The sequence below is a fragment of the Candoia aspera genome, chromosome 15, assembly GCF_035149785.1.
Source record: "Candoia aspera isolate rCanAsp1 chromosome 15, rCanAsp1.hap2, whole genome shotgun sequence".
Lineage (NCBI taxonomy): Eukaryota > Metazoa > Chordata > Lepidosauria > Squamata > Boidae > Candoia > Candoia aspera.
In genome coordinates, this window is record NC_086167.1 from 6,363,939 (window position 1) to 6,382,589 (window position 18,651).

The following is an 18,651-nucleotide window of genomic DNA, read 5'->3' on the forward strand; positions in this document are numbered from 1 at the left end:
AGTCTTTGTTTGAAAAGACCTGCTGAGTAATTGAAATGCCTCCCTGCAGAATGGCGTAGCTGGCAAGCCACCTACCCCATAAAGAATAGAAGGAAAGGCCATCCAAATGGCTGTGAGTCACCTAAGCTGCCTAGCCAGAGGCAAGCCAGTTTGTTGGTCCATGGACATGTTCACAAATGGGGTGTCTACCCTCCCCAGTGTGAACACAGATTCAGGCAGAGCCTGAACGCAAAGCTAGGAATGAAATTCTGTTTATTTAATGAAATGTGGTCTATAGGATTCTGCAGGAGCAGGCAGCTCTTACCTGGTCTTGACAGATCTTGACCACTAAGCAGAGTTTGACCTTTTTCAGACTAGGATGGGAGACCACCAGGAGATCCTCAGGCAGGAGGCTAGACTGGAAAGTCAGAAAATCACTTGGTCATATTCTGACCATGAGCAGTACAGGGTAATGTCCAGCCAAGGAAACTCCTAGCTGATCTTGGCTAATCTGGAAAAGCTAAGCTGATGAGCCCTTGGATGGGAGGCCAGCAGGAAATTCTGGCTCGTAAGCTATGTTATTATTGGTGAACCGCCCAGAGTCAGTTAGGCAGCGTCCAAATAGAATTAAATAACTAAACTAAATAAATAAATAAATAGACTGGGAAGATGAGAAAACAACCAGGAAGAAAACAAGGGCAAACCAGTTCCATATTGTTGCCAAGAAAAATGGAGCCTGACTTATGTACTCATTCAGTGTTGGACTTGACTCAAGGGCTGGGGGTGGGTCTGTGTTTGTATGTGTAAGTGAATATGTGTATATATACTCTGGGTAGGCATGCTAGAGTGATGGTTCTGCAAATTAATCTAGAATTCAGCCAAGAAGATCTGCTGTGGTATTGTCAGAAAACAGCTTGAACATCACTTCTGGCATGGCTAGGGATGGCATTTGGAAAAAGTGCTCATACAGGCAGTCCTTGCTTAACAACCATTTGTTTAGCGACAGTTCAGACTTACGATGGTGCTGAAAAAACTGACTTATGACTGGTCCTCACACTTACGACTATCACAGTGTCTCCACGGTCACATAATCACGATTTGGGCACTTGGCAACCGTTTCACATTTATGATTGTTGCAGTGTCCCGTGGTCACATAATCACCATTTTCAACCTTCCTGGCCGGCTTCCGGCAAGCAAAATCAATGGGGAATCACGTGATTCACTTAATGACCATGTGGCTTGCTTAATGCCCATGGAGATTCACTTAACGACTGCCAAAAAGGTCATAAAATTGGGTCAGATTTGCTTAATGACTGCTTCACTTAGCCACTGAAATTCCGGTCCCAACTGTGGTCATTAAGCGAGGACTACCCGTATTATATACAGATGGCAGAACAGCGTGTGCAGAGAAATAGGAACACGGAGTCTTTTTATCAGCATCAATAACTATTAACTGAGGCAGGAAAAGGCATGCCGCTTGCCAAACCACGCCGGCCTTAAACACTACAGGATGCGACGTCCTGGGCGTAGCTGGGATGAAGCGTGAAGTCATGCAATACTTTTGGTTCCTGCAAGAAATCGTTTTGATGGATTTCCTGCAAAAAAGGCCCACCAGCTTTACGAGGATAGGCTCCAGAGCCATGGACAATGGCAGTCGATGGGAGATTCTTCCCAAGATCCGGAGGGCCCCCACTCCGCTCTTCTTTAGATGGGTGGTGGAGACACCCAGGCCCTGGTGAGGGAGAGTGAGACCCCCTTGCTCCCTTCCATCTGCTCTGGCACACTTGCCACCTTTTATCTTGGCCCCGTGTCCCAAGGTCTTTCCCACATCCCATTTCTGTACATGGAATTGGAAAGAGGTGTGTGTGTGTGTGTGTGTGTGTGTGTGTGTGTGTGTGTGTGTGTGTGTGTTTAGAGGCATCATTTCATCCATTGCTTCCAGAAGCAAAACCACTCAAGGCCATCCCTGTCACAAGCGTTGAACACCACCAAGCTGCCTTCCTTAAGATACCCAAAGACCCTTGTTAATTCAGATGAGCAGCAACCGCCCTCCAGTCCAAAAATGTGTTGTGAATAATCCCTCTTTCTTTCATCAAAGTGTTATTGAGCTTTTAATCTTCAGATAAAAATCAGAACCAAGAGGGATCTGTTACTGGAGTGTGGCTAATGAATACTGCTGTACAATTGTGGACTACAATTCTGGTCTGAGATCAGAATAATGCAGGTTCCTAAGATTTAAAGCAGCATCATGGAAGAACATGGGCTGTGAAATCCACATTACCTGTAAGAGCCTACAGCCCCCCTTTGGCAGACAGGAGTTTAATTGATAGTACTGTATTTCCCACCAGAAGCTACCCTAGACTGGGGAACGCTAATGTTACAGAGATGAGCATGTCAATTTGTGCATAAGAACAAGCATACAATAAAATGAATCTTGAACAGATACACAAAGCGGTGCTGGGCTACCCCCAGTCCCACTGCTTGGTGATTAAGCAGCATTGGTTTCTAATCTTTGGGTTTTGTCAGAGTTTGGAAACCACCATTAGCCTTTCCCAAACCCTTTAATCTAATTTTTGATAGCAGGAACCTTTCCCGTTGAATGACCACTTTTCTCCTGAAAGCAGCTAAGACAGAAATGGGAACACCTTCAAAAACAAACGTGATGTCCTCTGAGTTGGACAGGGACAATTGCTTTGGTTGAGGAACCTACCTGAAGCTTGAAGACAGAGGGCTTAACCAAGAGGTCAACCAGGAACCCTTTGTCTTGTATCCATGGAAGGAACATGGATCACAGCAGCTTTTAGTACTTCAGATGATATTATGGAAAGCTCTTTTCTAAGTTTGGGATTCTAAGATTGGAATGATAAATTTGCATGATAAGGGAACTCCCTTTGGATTCAGTTGTATGTTTTATAAGATTGATCTATAGCTATCTATCAATCATCTGTCTATTCACTTGTTGCTCCATCCATCCATTGCTCTATCATCTGTCTATTCCTTTGTTGCTCCATTCATCTATCCACCCATCCATTGCTGCATCCATTGCTCCATTCATTACTCCATCCATCATCCATCCATCCATCCATCCATCCATCCATCGCCTTCCAGAGAAGGTAAGGCTGTCTCATGTTGAATAGTAATTTCAGTTATCCAAGGGTGGACCCTCATGTAGATTCTCTAGCACTTCCATGTCAGTCATGCATGGTCCTTCCAAGGTTCTTTCCAACCCCATGACTCTATGATATAAAGTACAAGAAATGTAAGATATTTGTGTTGCCTATTCATTTTATTTTTTTAGACTTCCAGCTCTTGGTAGAGCCAGCCAGGCTGTTAGGTTCAGCAAGAACCCCAAAGCCACAGGTAACTCCACCTCATTTTATGAGAAGCTGTTCCCTTTAAAAAATAAATGTGACAGTGGTGGGCAACTCTGCAAAGGAAGGGAATACCAAACACGAAACCTATTTATTCCTCTTGTCATAAATATCTCACATATACCCCAGTGTTTATTAAGGACAATTGGTTGCTACATTCGATACAGTATGCAGAAAAGCAAAAGTACAGCATGTAAGACTTCCAGGAAACCAGTGAGCAGATTTGGGCGTCACGTTGCAGGGAGCGTTTATGAAAGAAGGAGAAGGCAGTGCAGCAGTTACCTTCTCAGTTTTGGGATGAGTTTGGCACTGCCCTGTCCTGACGTCAGATCAGCCCTTGAGGGTAGGAGAGGCTGTTTTGTGGTGAAGACAAGCCAGCTAGAAAAGAACAAAGAGTGCTGAGAACATTTTTTAAAAAAAATCTTCTTCAGCACACCCTAAGTCAGTGCTCTGGAAAGTTGTAAACTTGGATGGATTATAGCAACTCAGATAAACTATGTTAGTGCAAAATCAGTAGTAGGACTTCAAGCACTTAGGTGAGACTCCAGCAGCCCATGATGTAGAACTTGGAGAGTAATAGCCACACATTGCTAAATGTTCAGCGAGAGAGAGGGAGGGGCAGGGATTTTTTTTTTCCAGCATTGGGTCAACTTGGAGAAGCGAAATGTGTTGATTGTCTCACCAAAATGGTCCTCCAAATGTTCTTGGACAAGACCTTCCAAGCTGGGCCACCGCTACTTTTTTTCACAGAGATAGGATCAAATATGCCACATCCCCCAAATTTTTGGTACAAATTTGTGCTATGAATCAGGTGACAGAGTGTGTTCACCTAGGAGGTAAGACCTCAACTAGGGCTGACAAGCTTTCTTGGCCCCACCACTCCATCTCTGCATTTGAAAAGGCCAAACATTTCACGAGACCTCCACGATATCTCCAAATAACTCAAGACAATCTCTTAAGATCTGAGCACGTTTGGGCAAGATGACTTCCTTGCTTCAAGGCTGGGATATCTCCCGGTGGGATGATGAAGCAAGCCAGCAAAGGGCTTTAGATCAGAATTATGGGATGTGGGAACATTGACCAGTTCTGAGCATTGATTCAGTGAAAACTAGATGGTGAGTGAGTCCTTAAATACGTCTCAGCAGGACCAAAGATTGCTGTAGATCCATCATACAATGAAGAAGTCTACTGGCCTGGAAAGTTCTTAAGGCTAGCCTGTTCATTTCCCACAATGCCCCAGTGCAGTACTGCCACCAGGCATTGTGGGAAATTTAAACAGCAGTGCTGCTGACTTTACATAGGAGTGATTTCCTCTGGAAGCCACATTGCCAAGGGTTTTCTCTCTTCTGGATTTGCTTCAGCTCTAAGATTTTTTCCTGAAAGATCTAAACAACCAATTTTGGCTTCAACACTTAACTTCCTCAAAATCTTCCAGAGGGCCTTTCCCCCACCAAATATGCTATTTGGTGGATCAGAGAAGATTTCTTGGACTGAATCCTTCTGACTCAACATCACTCCTGCTGGAGACAGGGGATAGCTGATGTGATGCCTATAATTTGTGCCACTGATTTGAAAGCCTCAAAGATCAGGTTAACCCTACCCTCTTCCCTTGCCCCCAAGCCCAACTTGGGAGCTCAACAAGTCCTTTCAAGAGTAGGGTTGACCAGGAAATGTACAATCAAGTGGGCTTTGAGCGAATGCAGCTGCAGGGGGTCAAGAGATGGAAGGACCTTGTGGGGAGGAGAGCCTTGGGCAGGGTCTGCTTCACGCACAGGTGGCTTCTTGGCTGTCCAGAGATATCTCATTCCCATAGCTGCTGTCCCCGTACTGACAGTATGGAGGTATCTGTGGAGCCTCAATGATCAGCAGCCCTTCAGGAGACAAGGAGGCAAAGACCGTGGTGGGATCCACTTCAAGGGGAAGCCTGAGGAAGAGGAGGAGGAAAAAATTAAAAAGGAGATGTTCCAAGTCAAGTCTCAAGCGAGGCTTCCTTATGCTTTCTTCTTAACAAAGATATCAGTATGATGCTTCCAGGGGTGGTTTAGAGAGCCAGTTTGGTGTAGGGGTGAAGGCACCAGGCTAGAAACCAGGAGACCATGAGTTCTAGTCCCACCTTAGGCACAAAGCCAGCTGGTGACGTTGGGCCAGTCCCTCCCTCTCAGCCCTAGGAAGAAGGCGGCAAGGGCCAACCACTTCCGAAAAACCTTGCCAAGGAAACTGCAGGGACTACTCCACACATTCTCCAGGAGTCAACACTGGCTTGAAAGCACCAAAAGTAATTTGCAGGGTATGGCCCAAAAACGTCAAGGTGGCCACCGGGATGGCATGTTTGGAGTATAAAAACCAGGTGGAGCTTCAATCACACGATGGTGGCTGGCATCACGACCTCTGCGACTGTATCCTGAAGACCACCCCTGGATGTGCTCCTTAAGATTCTTAAAAGGTGTAAATGGGAAGCTGGCATGGAACCTGGGCTAACCGGGATTGGGGGGCAACTTCACCAATCTGCCTTCAGTCCCTACATGTGTCAGGATTATCCCCCCACCCAACTATTAGCCAGTTTGGGAGAAGAAAAGGATTACTTTATAGGATTATATCCCGCCTTTCATTCAGCAGCTTGTGAAGGCATAGATAGCACTGCCTCCTCCTAATTTTTCCCATCACAACCCTGTGGGGTAGGTATGGCAGCCATTTTGTGACTGCACCCACAGCTTGCTCTCACGATTCCCAGTCTGCCCTCTTGGGCACTACTCTTAAGATCAATAGCCTTGGTTGTATCATACCCTTAACCTGATTACCGAATTAACTGTTCTCTAGGTTGACATGATATAGTGAACCAACTACCCATCAACCAAGCTGGATTTGAAGAACATGGCTCAAAAATTGACCAGGTTTCATTATGCCAAGCTAATTAAAAGAAAAAAATAGGGATGTATACAAAAGTATCAATGATATATTACATTAATGTTGAATTTTGTAACCACTTCAGTCACTTTTCATAACTCTCCTATCTTCAATAATTGAAGTCATAATAAAAACAAGAAAAAAGGGGAAAACATACTGGCAAATTATGTTATTTTATTCTCCCAGGAACCGTACACCAGGTGGACAATCCGAAGCCCATCGCTTTAGGACTAAACCTCATTGAATTCAATAGGATTTATTCCAGATAAAGAGGCCGCAACATCACGTAGGATGTTAACAAAAGACAATTCCTGTGTTTTAAGTTTTTGATTTGATTTGTACGACTTGACAATCTGACACATAATAGGTAATGCTCCAATCAATAGACCATGCACTGGGTTAAGATGATGGCTACGACCACTGAGTACGCTGAATTCCTGGAACACATTAAAACACCAGCTCCCTTTTAACCTCGCCTAATGTGTTTTGTGAGTCCAGCCTTCTGTTAATCTTCAAACAGCCAGAAAGCAAACACTGTGAAATCTTTGGGGAACCAACCTCTTATCTACAGCTTCATCCTGTCTAATGATTAATGAGGTCTTAGCAGGCACCGGGACCTTGGCTGATCTTCTCTGGGCTCAGAATCTAAACAGGATGGGCCTGTTAGTACTTGGATAGGGCACCTCCAGGGAACCCCAGGGTTATAGCTACACGGGAAAGTTGAAAGAAAACATCCCTGGGGGAAAAAAAAAAGGATGCTGCCAAGGACATGTTTGTGCCCAAGAAGTCACCAGGAGTTGAGTTTGACCAGAATATGATTTTCTGTACAAAATGAGTAATGAAAAATCCCTGATAACTAATCCACTTTCTTTAGCTTTAAAGCTTAACTAAGGAAGATACAACAGAAAGGTTTATTTTGTGGTTCTCTCCCCCCAACCCCCCACTCCTGGTATTGTAGCCCAAGCTTTGGGTAAAATCTGAGTAAATTCTTTGGCAAGCTAGAGTTTGGCTAGATGCCTTTTCAGATCTTGCCCAGTTTAGTCCATCAAAGTAAACACCAGCATGGGGGCAAGAAAAATGTCCTAATAAGGAACTGTTAATGAAACTCAAGATATGGGCTATGCTGGCTTAGCTCTTCATAACCCTTTGCATATTGTTGTACCTTGAGTTACAGCTTCAGCCAGAGAGATGAGGACACACAGCCCTCATTCCTGTGTGAACCACCCATCATAGTTCCCCAGAATGCTTGTTCTGTCCTGTCAGCTACTGTCAGGAAAATTCAGATCCTGCTTGGTTGGGGAAGGTTAGAAGAACAGAGTTTGTCAAGAGATCCCCTGGGCTGGGTTCACACAACCTACCAAGCACAGCCCTGGGTTGACAAAACTCAAGGACTGTGTTTACACATCAGGGGATAGACAAAACAAGTCAATGGTATTATGGCTTAATGTGATGGTCTGGTTCATATGTCTTGCTAAGGTGATGGCTGAGCTGCCCAGCCTAATCTGGTTACACCATGGTGTAAATTTAGTTACAGTTACAATGGTGGTTTTCTTAAAGTTTCCTGGCTGAGTCTGCTTTTTTAGGTTTGCGTTTTGCCCCAGCCTTTAACCCAAGGGGACAACTGAAGAGTGTTGTCTTCTCTGCCTCGAGAGTCACATTCCCCTCACAATAATTCCCCCAGTGTCAAACAGATGGGATTAATCTTATTCTCTAAAGGAATCTAACTGAATTTTAAATTTATAAACAGCCCCTCTAACCACCCTCCCACCCTGAAAAAGATTCTGTGCATCTTCTCTAGCAGATCAACAGAGGCAAGAGGGGTTATGGAAAGAGAAAACTCAGGAGTCTGCCAAACAAGCCATTATTCCTGTGCTTGCCAGGCAGGCTAATTTAGGCTGGTTCAAGAAACCATGGCTGGACAAATCATGGTTTAGAGCAGCCTTTCTCAACTTTTCGACCCTGGACGAACCTTTGAAATATTTTTCAGGCCTCAGGGAACCCCTGCACATTCAGGCTCAAAGATAGGCCAGAAGTCGCAAAATAATTTATTTATTTATCTATCTAATTTATCCCCGCCTATCTTCTCCCGTCGGGGGACTCTGGGCAGTTTACAACAATCGATTAAAAAACATAACCATAAATACACAGAATAAAATACAGTAATAAATAATATAGAGGTAAAAATAAAGAATCCAAGTGGATTATTGTATTTGCTTCATGGTCATGCCTGTATATATGCATTCACAGTGTTCTTAAGCTTAAAATAAAGTATGAAACTTACCTCTTTAATGTGAAGTTGCTGGCATTTGAAATAATTTTTTAAATAAACTGTGATCGCCCGGGGAAGCCCTAGTGACCTCTCACGGAACCCGAGGGTGCCACGGAACCCTGGCTGAGAAACCTGGTTCAGAGTCTACACAATTGCAAATACTCAGCTCCTCTGTGTTGAGTTTATTCCACTGGCCAGCAAGTTCTTGATCATGAGAATTCACTTCTGCTGCCTAAAAAAAGCCTCTCTTGGTCCCAGAGGAGGAAGTATAATTTGTTTGGAGCTAGATGTGAACCACTAACTGTTCTTGTCCAACATTACTAGAAAAATGTTATCAAATGGCTACTTTTATTTATGATGGGTTTGAACAGCATGGTAACGCCAAGCAAATTGTACCATGGTCACTAACCTGGTTTTCCAGGTCTGCACGACAGGACTAATACTGTAAGCCTGGTTCATGCAACATGCTAGTCGGTTTATGTGTGGCTCAATGTGTTTTGCAAATCCAGAAGATGGGGGTGGGGTGGGTTTCCAAATCCAACTGTCCTAGAGGTGTCACTGGGGTTCTCATACATTGGTCAATCTTTCCAGCCCCCTTGCCAGCCAAGCCATTTCTGGGAGTTGAAGTCCACACACCTGAAAGTTGCCAAGGTTGAGAAACACTGCTTTAGAAGATTCACAACAAAAGCAGGTGGTTTCTGGTTTGGCCACGTGAGTTGAACCAACATCCTTCTGGGCTTTGTTCATTTCATGACTGGGGAGGAATCGGCTTATCTGGCAGGCATTCAACGTCATGTGGCCTGGCGTTGGAGGGTGGGAGGATGGTTTCAGGGCAAATTAAATGCCTTGAGCATTGACTCACTTTAAAAGTGGTAAAAGCAGATACAGCGATCTGATTTGGGGGGGCTTTGGAGCTTTAAGAGCACAAGACCCATGTTGGATCTGCTCAAAGGTCTATCTAGTCCCTCTGGCACTCCAAAACAAGGGGCAGCTTTAATCCATTCCTCCCGTGAAGAGACCATCCCTGGTTCCCATCTTGTTTTGTCCCACCTTACTTGACAATATACTGAGCCAGGAAATTTGCAGCAAAGTAGTGATGGGAGGTAGACTAGGTGCAGGAGTGGGCGGACTTGCACCCATCCAGGTTCAGCTAGACTGCAAAACCCATCCCCTGCGATCATTGACTAAGTGGGTGGGGATTGCTTGGCAACTGGTTCACATTGATGGCCGTCACAGCATCCCGTGGTCACGTGATCACCATTTTGAACCTTCCCGGCCAGCTTCTGGCAAGCAAAATCAACGGGGAACTGCGTGAACCACTGAACGACCCTGTGGTTCGCTTAACGACCACAAGAAAGGTCGTGAAATTAGGTCGGAGTCACTTAATGACTGCTTGGTTTAGCAACCAAAATTCTGCTCCCGATTGTGGTTGTTAAGTGAGGACTACCTGTACTTGTGAAACCTGTGGCACTGCTCTCCAACAAGCTTGGAAAAGCTTCCTCTGAACTGTGACCCCCCTGGCTCCCCGGTTTAGGAGAAGAGAGAAAGTTCTGGAGCATGACTAAGTGCTTAAGAGTAAACAAGCTTCTGGAAGCACCATTACGTGGTGATGCCAAAATAGGTCAGGAAAGCATGTCTATGAGTCACTCCGTCTCAGGTGACTCGGCAGCTGAGCCAGTCCCATCTCACCCATCAGCCTTCTTAAATTTCCCTTCCTTTCCAGTGAACCACAAGCAGCTGGACGTTTAGCATACAGGGCACCTTTTCTGCCAATCCCCAGACTTTACAGGAGGGGCTGGTGGGCCTATAAAACAAACTTTGCCAAACAAACCAGATAAGAACCACGAACTGATGTTTCCTTTCATTTTCTCCTATGGATCTTTATCCTTTAATATCATAGTTTGAGCTCAGTAATGGTTGGCTTTTTAGAGATAATAGATGTTTATTTGTTTTGAGGTGGCATCTGTATTGTTCTAGACATTTGATGGGAAGAGCTATAATTTTGATGGTTTTTATGTCATTTTATGCTGCTGGCCCATGACCAAAATAAAGACTTAGTTGATTTCTGTTTTTCTCAAGGCACGGCAGAGCATGAAAACTGGGTTCATACAGAAGAGGAAGGCAGTTTGATTTAAGTCTGTGTTCAGGTGTGAACGGGGTCGTCGTGAGCCTTGCTTGAGAAATCAAGGTGAATACAGGCAGATTTTAATTGCTGTTTCTTCTTTCTAGGGAATGCTGACAGCTGCAGCACAAATGGGTATTTGTGCGCGAATGTATGCGTAGTAATTGCTTTGAGAAATTCGGCACTTTTACCAAGCTACAATTTTCAGATTCAGGGGATTGGCGGAATGGTGATGATTCAAGTTAGCATAGACCCAGTTTCTCTCTTTGCATTGCAGGATGCTTTTTTGGGCTTTGTTTTTAGTTGTATAGTTGTATAATCCAACTAATCTTGGATTTCCCTCCAAGATTTCCAAGACAAGTTGTCTGGTTCTTTCTAAACCACTTTTTATGACCCCAGTCACCTCTGAAATGGATTAGGCTTAAATTAATATTGCATTGGAAGCCGGTTTGGTGTACAGGTTAAGGCGCCAGGCTAGAAACTGGGAGACTGTGAGTTCTAGTCCTGCCTTGGGCACGAAGCCAGCTGGGTGACCCTGGGCCAGTCACTTTCTCTCAGCCCTAGGAAGGAGGCAATGGCAAACCACTTCTGAAAAACCTGCCAAGAAAACTGCAGGGACTTGTCCAGGCAGTCTCTGAGAATCGGGCACGATTGAACGGATTAAAAAAAAATTGCATTAGGCTGGACTCCAACACTGACTTTGCCAAGATCATCCAAAAAACATCACAGCAGAGATTTGAACTCTGGTGGCAGAGCTGCGTTTAGGCATTAGCTAAGCAAGCTACAGTTTAGAACTTGATTGTCTGAAGGGGCCTCTCAAAATTTCAGATTTAAAAAAAAAACGTGTTACAGTTTTATTACAATTTATTCTATGAAAGTCTCTATAAATGAAGCCGTCCTCTATGGCTCACATGACCCCCATTAATTGATAAGCTTTGTTTCTGCACAGATTCCTACCTTCTGTTCAAAAATGGCCTTTCCATAACCCATCATGGGTTTATTCTGAATCTTGGCACCATTCTGGCCAAGTTTAGTTGTTACGCCACCTTACTCACTGTTGCCAAATACAATCTCTACACCTTCCCATAACTTAGGGCAGGGTTTCTCAACCAGGATTCTGTGGCACCCTAGGGTTCTGTGAGAGGTCACTTGGGGTTCCCTGGGAGACCACGATTTATTTAAAAAAATATTTCACATTCGGGCAACTTGACATTAAAGAGGTAAGTTTCATTCTTGATTTTCAGTTTAAGAACACGGTTAGTGCATATAGACAGGCCTACCCATGAAACGAATTGAATTATTTTGGAACTTCTGGCCTATCTTTGAGCCTGAATGGACAGGGGTTCCCCAAGGCCTGAAAAATATTTCAAGGGTTCCTCCAAGGTCAAAAGGTTGAGAAGGCTGACTTAGGGCATCAACAGGTCTAAATATGACCCTGTGTGGTAGGTTGGACTAAGAACTCAAGTCAAATCAATTGTCTGATCATGCTTATGCTGGCTGCATAAGCATGAATGCAGTATTTACCAAAAAGTCTCTTATTTCAGAAAGGTTTTCAAAAGCAGCTTGTTTGCCATCCAACTGAACAAGCATGGTTGGGAAAAAAGAAACAGGGAATACATGACTTTTGGATGTTTTTGGAAAGGGAGGGACTACAGCATTCAGAGCCAAGGGGTTAACATAGTTAACAGCACAAATATTATTCAGTAATCGTGTGGGTATGGGTTCATTTGCTGCTTAAATTTAGGATCCTCTGTTATCCTACATCAACAGCAATAGAGGATGCTAATCCGATTCCTGCCCAGTGACCAACAGAAAGACCGGGGGGTTCCTTCACTGAGAGGAACATCTCAATTTAGCTAGCCATCCTGCAAACGCTTGGTCGCTCATTACGAGTTGGCGGCTGCAGTGAGTGACCAGCCATGCTTGGCGAAAGGTCAGCATGATTTCTGCCTTGCTTGACACCCATGGCTTCAAATTATCTGTCCACTCTAGGTTACCTTTTCTTTTTTAAAAAAGGGGGTGTTGTGAGCAGGATGAGCAGTGAGCAAAGGAAAGCCTGTATTTCAGATTCCTTTGCTGGGACTTCTGTAAATCAGGCCTGCCTGATAGCTGGGACATTTCCAGATTGGAATGCAAGCTCAGACGAAGGATCCCATTTCTTTGAAACACTGGCAAAGCTTGGGAATGTGTAACTTCCACTCTGAAAGATTAGGGGAAGATGCAGCCCAGAGTGTCACTACCAGCTCATTGTAACTTTTAATAGGTTAGCACAGCATTTCTCAACCTTGGCAACTTTAAGATAGGTAGACTTCAACCTCCCACAAGCTGTGCTGACTGGGGAATTCTGGGAGTTGAAGTCCACCTATCTTAAAGTTGCCAAGGTTGAGCAACGCTGTGCTAGAAGAATAGAGGAGATCTTACCAACCATGGTCCTAGAAAGAGATGATCTTAAATCTCAGAATACTTACTGGATTTTCTTGGTGAAATTCTTGGAAACTATTCCACCTTCTGCTTGTTGTTCTTCGTGTTTACCTGCCAGAAAGTAAAATAAAGAAGAGGGATTTAATGATGAATGAATTTGATGAAAATTCAGTTCAATTCAAAATTCAATTCAATTCAAAATTCAATTAATTTCATTCATTCCACCGGGAAGCAAATGCTCCCTCCAACCCACTTGGCTTGCCCAATGCCTTATTTTGAATTTTTTAGTTGGGTACCGAGGTCACATCCAAGAGTCAGACAGCCTTTCCTGACATTTGACCCCCCAGCTGTTGCTAGACTATGACTCCCATCATTCACTAGGGAGGTGATGGGTGATGTAGTCCATGATCCTGATGGAAAGAGTGCTTTCATTTTTAAAATTTCAGATGGAAGAGGGGGGCAAATATAGTTCAAATATCCAAATAATGGTAAAGAGTTTAATTTATTCTCAAAGAGTTGGAAGTTCTGACGTTTTTCTACCTATGTTCAGAAACTTTCTGTCATTATAAAAAAAAGGAAGTTACAACTCAAAGTCTTTATACAAAATCGGATAGCAGCTTCTGGAAATAGTTCCTTTTTCTGATGATACCCCATCTTTAGAATTCTTGACCCCCAAAGCCTCATTTGATACCAACTCTGGGTTTTTTTCATTACTGGTTGAGTTCCCCAATTATCACTTTAATTACTGATATTGCAATTCTTGGAGGTTTATTATCATCCGTCTCTCATTCATTGCTGGGGTTTTTAATAATTAGCTGCCCATTCTAGACTAATGATCAGGATACAAATATTAGTAGATACATGGAATAAGCATCTGATTCTCTCAAGAAATTCTGTTTGACCCATTAAAACCAGTGCTTTTCTGGTTCTGGTTAATCAGCTCAAGAACTTTGGATGAAGTTGAAGCCCCAACCAGAATTGTGGTGTAGCATAGTGCGCACACGGCTGAATAGATCTTGTCAACCCTTGTTTATTAGAGCTGTTAGGAAAGAAGTTCACTGGGTACCCTCAAGCATCTCACCAATCTAGTCCTCAGTGAGGCAGTCAATCCCTATGTGGGTTGGGTGGAGCTCATTGGATAAAAAGATTCCCCTATCACGAATGGCAAATGTAGGCTACGTAGGGAAAACTAGGCTAACCAAAGAAGTGTATATTTTATTTATTTATTGCATTTAAATATTTCTGCATCACTTCGCATTAAAAAAAAGAACAGCTTTTGGTTTGGATGCTAATTTTCTGTGGGTAAAAAAAAATACTTTTTCCAAGGGATTGTGAAATTTCATCTGTGAGCAGCTGAGATAGCAGCTTCCACCTAACCAAATCCCTGTCTTTCAAATAAATCTACCTCAATTGAAGTTTGATGCCTTGAAAGAAAATGGGGTCAAAAAATACTGTATTCCACACCAGGGGGATGTATTTCTAATGGATAACATTTGGCATTCTCAACCCGTGTCCTGTTTTAAGGGCTTGTAGCTTTAAAATGCTGGGTTTTTAAAAGTTTGCATTATATAGATTTTAAATGCCAGTGTTTCAGAATCCTGTAAGTTGGCTTTCCTTCCTGCTTAGGATTGTTTTTAACAATGAAAATGTGGGCCCAACATTTCATTAAAAAATGCTCATCCCACCCATGCATTGCATTAAATTTCTGTCTGATTTTATGTCTGTTAACTGACACATTTACTTGTACCTTTAGCTGCCAGGAAAGAGGAGGGGGAGGAGGAGATAGAAAAAGGAGGTGGAAGAAGGAGAAGGAGAAGGAAGGGAATAAGGAAGGAGAAGGAAGACGAGCAGAAGGAAGAGAAGGAGACAGAAAAAGAGGAGGAGGAGAAAGAAGAGGAGAAGGAGATGGAGGAGGAGGAGGAGGAGGAAAGGAAGGAGAAGGAGATAGTAAAAGAGGAGGAGGAGGAGAAAGAAGGGAGGGAGGAAAAGAAGGGAGGGAGGAAGGAAGTGGAAGGAAGACAAGGAGAAGGACATAGAAGAGAAAGAAAAAGAGAGGGAGGAGGAGGAGGAGGAGGAGGAGGAAGGAAAAGGTAGGAAGGAGGAAGGAAGGAGAAGGAAGAGAAATAGGAGGAAGACAGGTAGAAGGAGAAGGAGATGGAAAAAGGAGGAGAAGAAGCCATGTTGCAATCTCAACTTCTTTTAATAAAGTGTCTTCCTAACCGCCCCCCACCAAGGTGCCCTGTCTGCTTCCTGGCCAGCTCCACGCCACGAGGGTGGCTGAAACCACAAAAATCGGACTTGTCCTCTCGCTGGCAGGATGAGATTCCAGGAACAGCTGCAGCCTGCGGTAGCACTACAAACACCCAGAAATGCTGCCTGGAATGGCATTCGCTGGCAAGGGTGGGTTTTGTGGCAGACGGCCAGTCTCTCTTTTCCTTTCTGCCAGATTCTGGGCGTGGGGCAAGAGGAAAAGCAGACGGACAGCACAAGCTGGGTTGAAACGGCCCTCAAAATATCCCTGTGTATTTGTGGGTGGAGAAACGAGGGGTACAGATGGGAGGGAGCATTTAACACCCCCCCCCCATATCTCTAGAAGGAGAATAAAGCCCTCTCTTTAAATAGCTCTCCCCCCAACTTCTCCAACAGAGCTGGGCCATCGGAAGCTTGGATGACATCTCCCCAGACCTCGAGAGGTTGTCACCCAATTGTGCTTTAGACGGTGCAGAAGGGAGAAATTATAGGCATGAATGGAAAGCCAACATAGTAATTTGGGCGTGTGTGTGCGCTCTGATTGGCCGTGATGTGATCAATCGCCCATTTAGTCCAGCCTGACGCAATCTAAACGATCAATTCCGATCCGAGAGCCAGTTCAATTCAGGAGGATGACTGAATTGCCACCAACTTGGACCTCTGCGTTGCAGCTTTGTACAGCCCTAATACTAATCATATTTAAATTTCATGTAAACCGATCAGGGTTCAAAAGTTGTATCCTTCTTGCACAGGGCTTCAAGGACGAGGTCCATCCATTGGGGGCGGGGGTCAAAAAGTCAAGCTGGCAGCTGTATTCTCAAGTGAAGACCGCCCCCTTTTTAATGTGTGTTGTGTGTATGATGCACGTAAAAAAAGGGTGGGGCTTTGATTGCACAGTCAGGGCCACCATATTGACTTTTTTGATCCCCCCCTCCATGGATGCCCCAGAACTTCAAGGCCCAGTGTGCCCTCCCTCTGCTTGGAAAAAGGTATGAACTTCTGCTGAACGATGTCCTGGACCTACCTAGCAAAACAGCCTTTTTCTTCTTAAGTGGGAGAGGCAAAATTTTGCAAGCAAGTCCAGTGAACAAAATATGTGGCAGGTTACAAAATGGAGTCACATCACTCATTTTTAAACCATTGCATTAAGCCTCCTTTCATCCTTACAATACTCTTTTTGTCTCAGGCTGGTGGGCATAAACCAGGCCCCCAATTTTCAATCTTTGTGGTTGGAGAGTGGCAATCGTTGGCCTTTGTTGCAGGAAAAACTGAGAACAAGAATAATCTCAGATGTTCCTTTGGACTTAACAGTTCCGAAGACATTTTGGCTCAGTGTTAGGAGAAATGTGCTAAACACAGTTTTCAGGCCCAGAATGGCTGAAGATGCTTGTACACACTCTTTTCAGAAATTGCCTTTGATCAAAAGTTTTGGCTCAGGTTTTAAGACAACACAGCGTAAATGCTGTGGTAGACACAGGGAAATCTATCTTTGAACTCCTGCTCAGCTGTGAAGCAGATAACCTTGAAGAAAAGCTGTGAATGGGATCTCAGTGCAATAAATTGTAATATAGATCTTTTTGTGGCCCATCCCATTTTCTACTTTGAACTTCCAAGAGCTGGGATGGGTCTCTGGACACCAGCAGAGTGAACAGGCTAATTATCTGACTGGGGAATTCTGGGAGTTGAAGTCCACCTATCTTAAAGTTGCCCAGCTTGAGAAACGCTGATCTAGAGTCTTCCAGAGGTAGAAAACTATATTTCCCAGTGTCCCCAATCAACATAACGGTTAGTGCTGGGGCAAGTCAAGATGGCATCCATACAACACATGTAAAAAGAGGTGAAGCTTTGATTGTGCACTCATGGGCGCCACCTTGACTTTTTTGACACCTCCCTCACCCAGTGGACATTCCTTCCTGATGACCGGAAAAATATCCAGCAACTGTTTCCCCACCACCTCTAAATTCCAATTATTTGGGGCTATGTCACCATTTCCTCTGCCTTCCCTTTTCTGAATTTCCCATTTCCTTTTAACCATTTGGTCTCCATGCTTTTAAAAACACTTTCAGCAGTGTCAAAAAGACAAACACCTACAGTATTTCTTATTCATCACATTTCCAGCTTGGGAAGAGGGAAAGAAAGGCATACTTCCAAGAAATAGAAACAGGCTTTATAAAGAGCTCCCCATAAATAACCATAGTTAGTCTAGTACAGTGTTTCTCAAAGTGTGGTCCTAGGACTCCTGGGGATCCCCCAAGACCCTCTCAGCAGTCTGCAAAGTCAAAATTATTTGCCAGCCTATGTTGAAAAATAATGTAACATTAAAATCCCCTCAATCATGAGAAGCAGTAGTGGCAGTAAGTGTGTCAATTTTAATTCTTAATGCAGTAAATATCAATAGATATGTCCCATACAAACAAAAGCTCTTTTGGGGTCCTGCATAATTTTGAAAAGTGGGAAGGGGTCTAGAGAGAAAAAAGTTTAAGAAACACAGGTTGAGTAAGAAATAGAAGGAAGGGCAATGGATTGAGTAGGCAGCATATTGTAAGAGAAAGCAAAATTCATGCATGGTAAAAAAATGGATCCATTTTACAGATGGGAAAACGGAGACTAAGAAAAAAAAGGCTGTGGGTGTTTAATGGAGCTTTAGACTCAAAGTTATCACCTGGGTTAAATAAATAAGATGCATATGTACACATATGGAAAGGGATAAAGGTAAAACAACAAATATATATATATATTTTGCATAATTTCCTCAGAGAATACTTGGCTCAGATTTATTAAACCACCCTATAATCTTTGTGGTCAAAATAGTTACCTAACCAGAAAGACCACACACGTTGTCTACCCACACTAATACCGGATTAGACACCGAAAGGACAAAATTGGGTGTCAGCAAAGTTTTAGAATCTTAACTGCGTGACTGATTTCACATAATCACATTCCAATTTCTGCAAAGTTTGTTTGTTTTAACCTTCTGCCAGAAAATGGACAGCCTCTTAAAAAGGAGGCCACCGAGGAACATTGCGTTTCTTTTAATATGTCTTGGGGTTCTCTCAAACTTAATTTATCATGCATTTTCTTTTCATAAACAGACAAGCAAGCTCCTTTTTAAAAGCTTCTTTCATGTCACGGCATAGCAATAAATAAATCTGGATCCTCTTCGTTTGTTGTGATTTTTTAATTGTAAGAATAACATATTTGTGAGTTTGCAGGGTGGGGAAGTATGGTATGAGAGCTGTTAATATTTTCCTGCACCATGGTGGATTCTATGGGGAAGGTCCAAAAAGTCAGCTACAACCAAGCCATCAAAACCCTGCCCCCCTTTTTACATGCAT

The 18,651-nt window shown here is 43.6% G+C and overlaps 1 protein-coding gene across 2 annotated transcripts in view; it reads right to left on the bottom strand.

The window, feature by feature from the left end:
- Positions 1 to 3,460: 3,460 nt before the first annotated feature.
- Positions 3,461 to 18,651, bottom strand: part of HSPB8 (heat shock protein family B (small) member 8) — a 31,998-nt gene continuing 16,807 nt past the window's right edge. For both annotated transcript variants that reach the window (XM_063315330.1, XM_063315329.1), the window contains 2 exons: positions 13,114 to 13,177; positions 3,461 to 5,274 (listed from right to left, as the gene is read on the bottom strand). In XM_063315330.1, the coding sequence (XP_063171400.1) occupies positions 5,115 to 5,274; positions 13,114 to 13,177 (224 nt within the window). In that variant the 3' untranslated portion in view covers positions 3,461 to 5,114. The remainder of the gene's footprint in view (positions 5,275 to 13,113; positions 13,178 to 18,651) is intronic.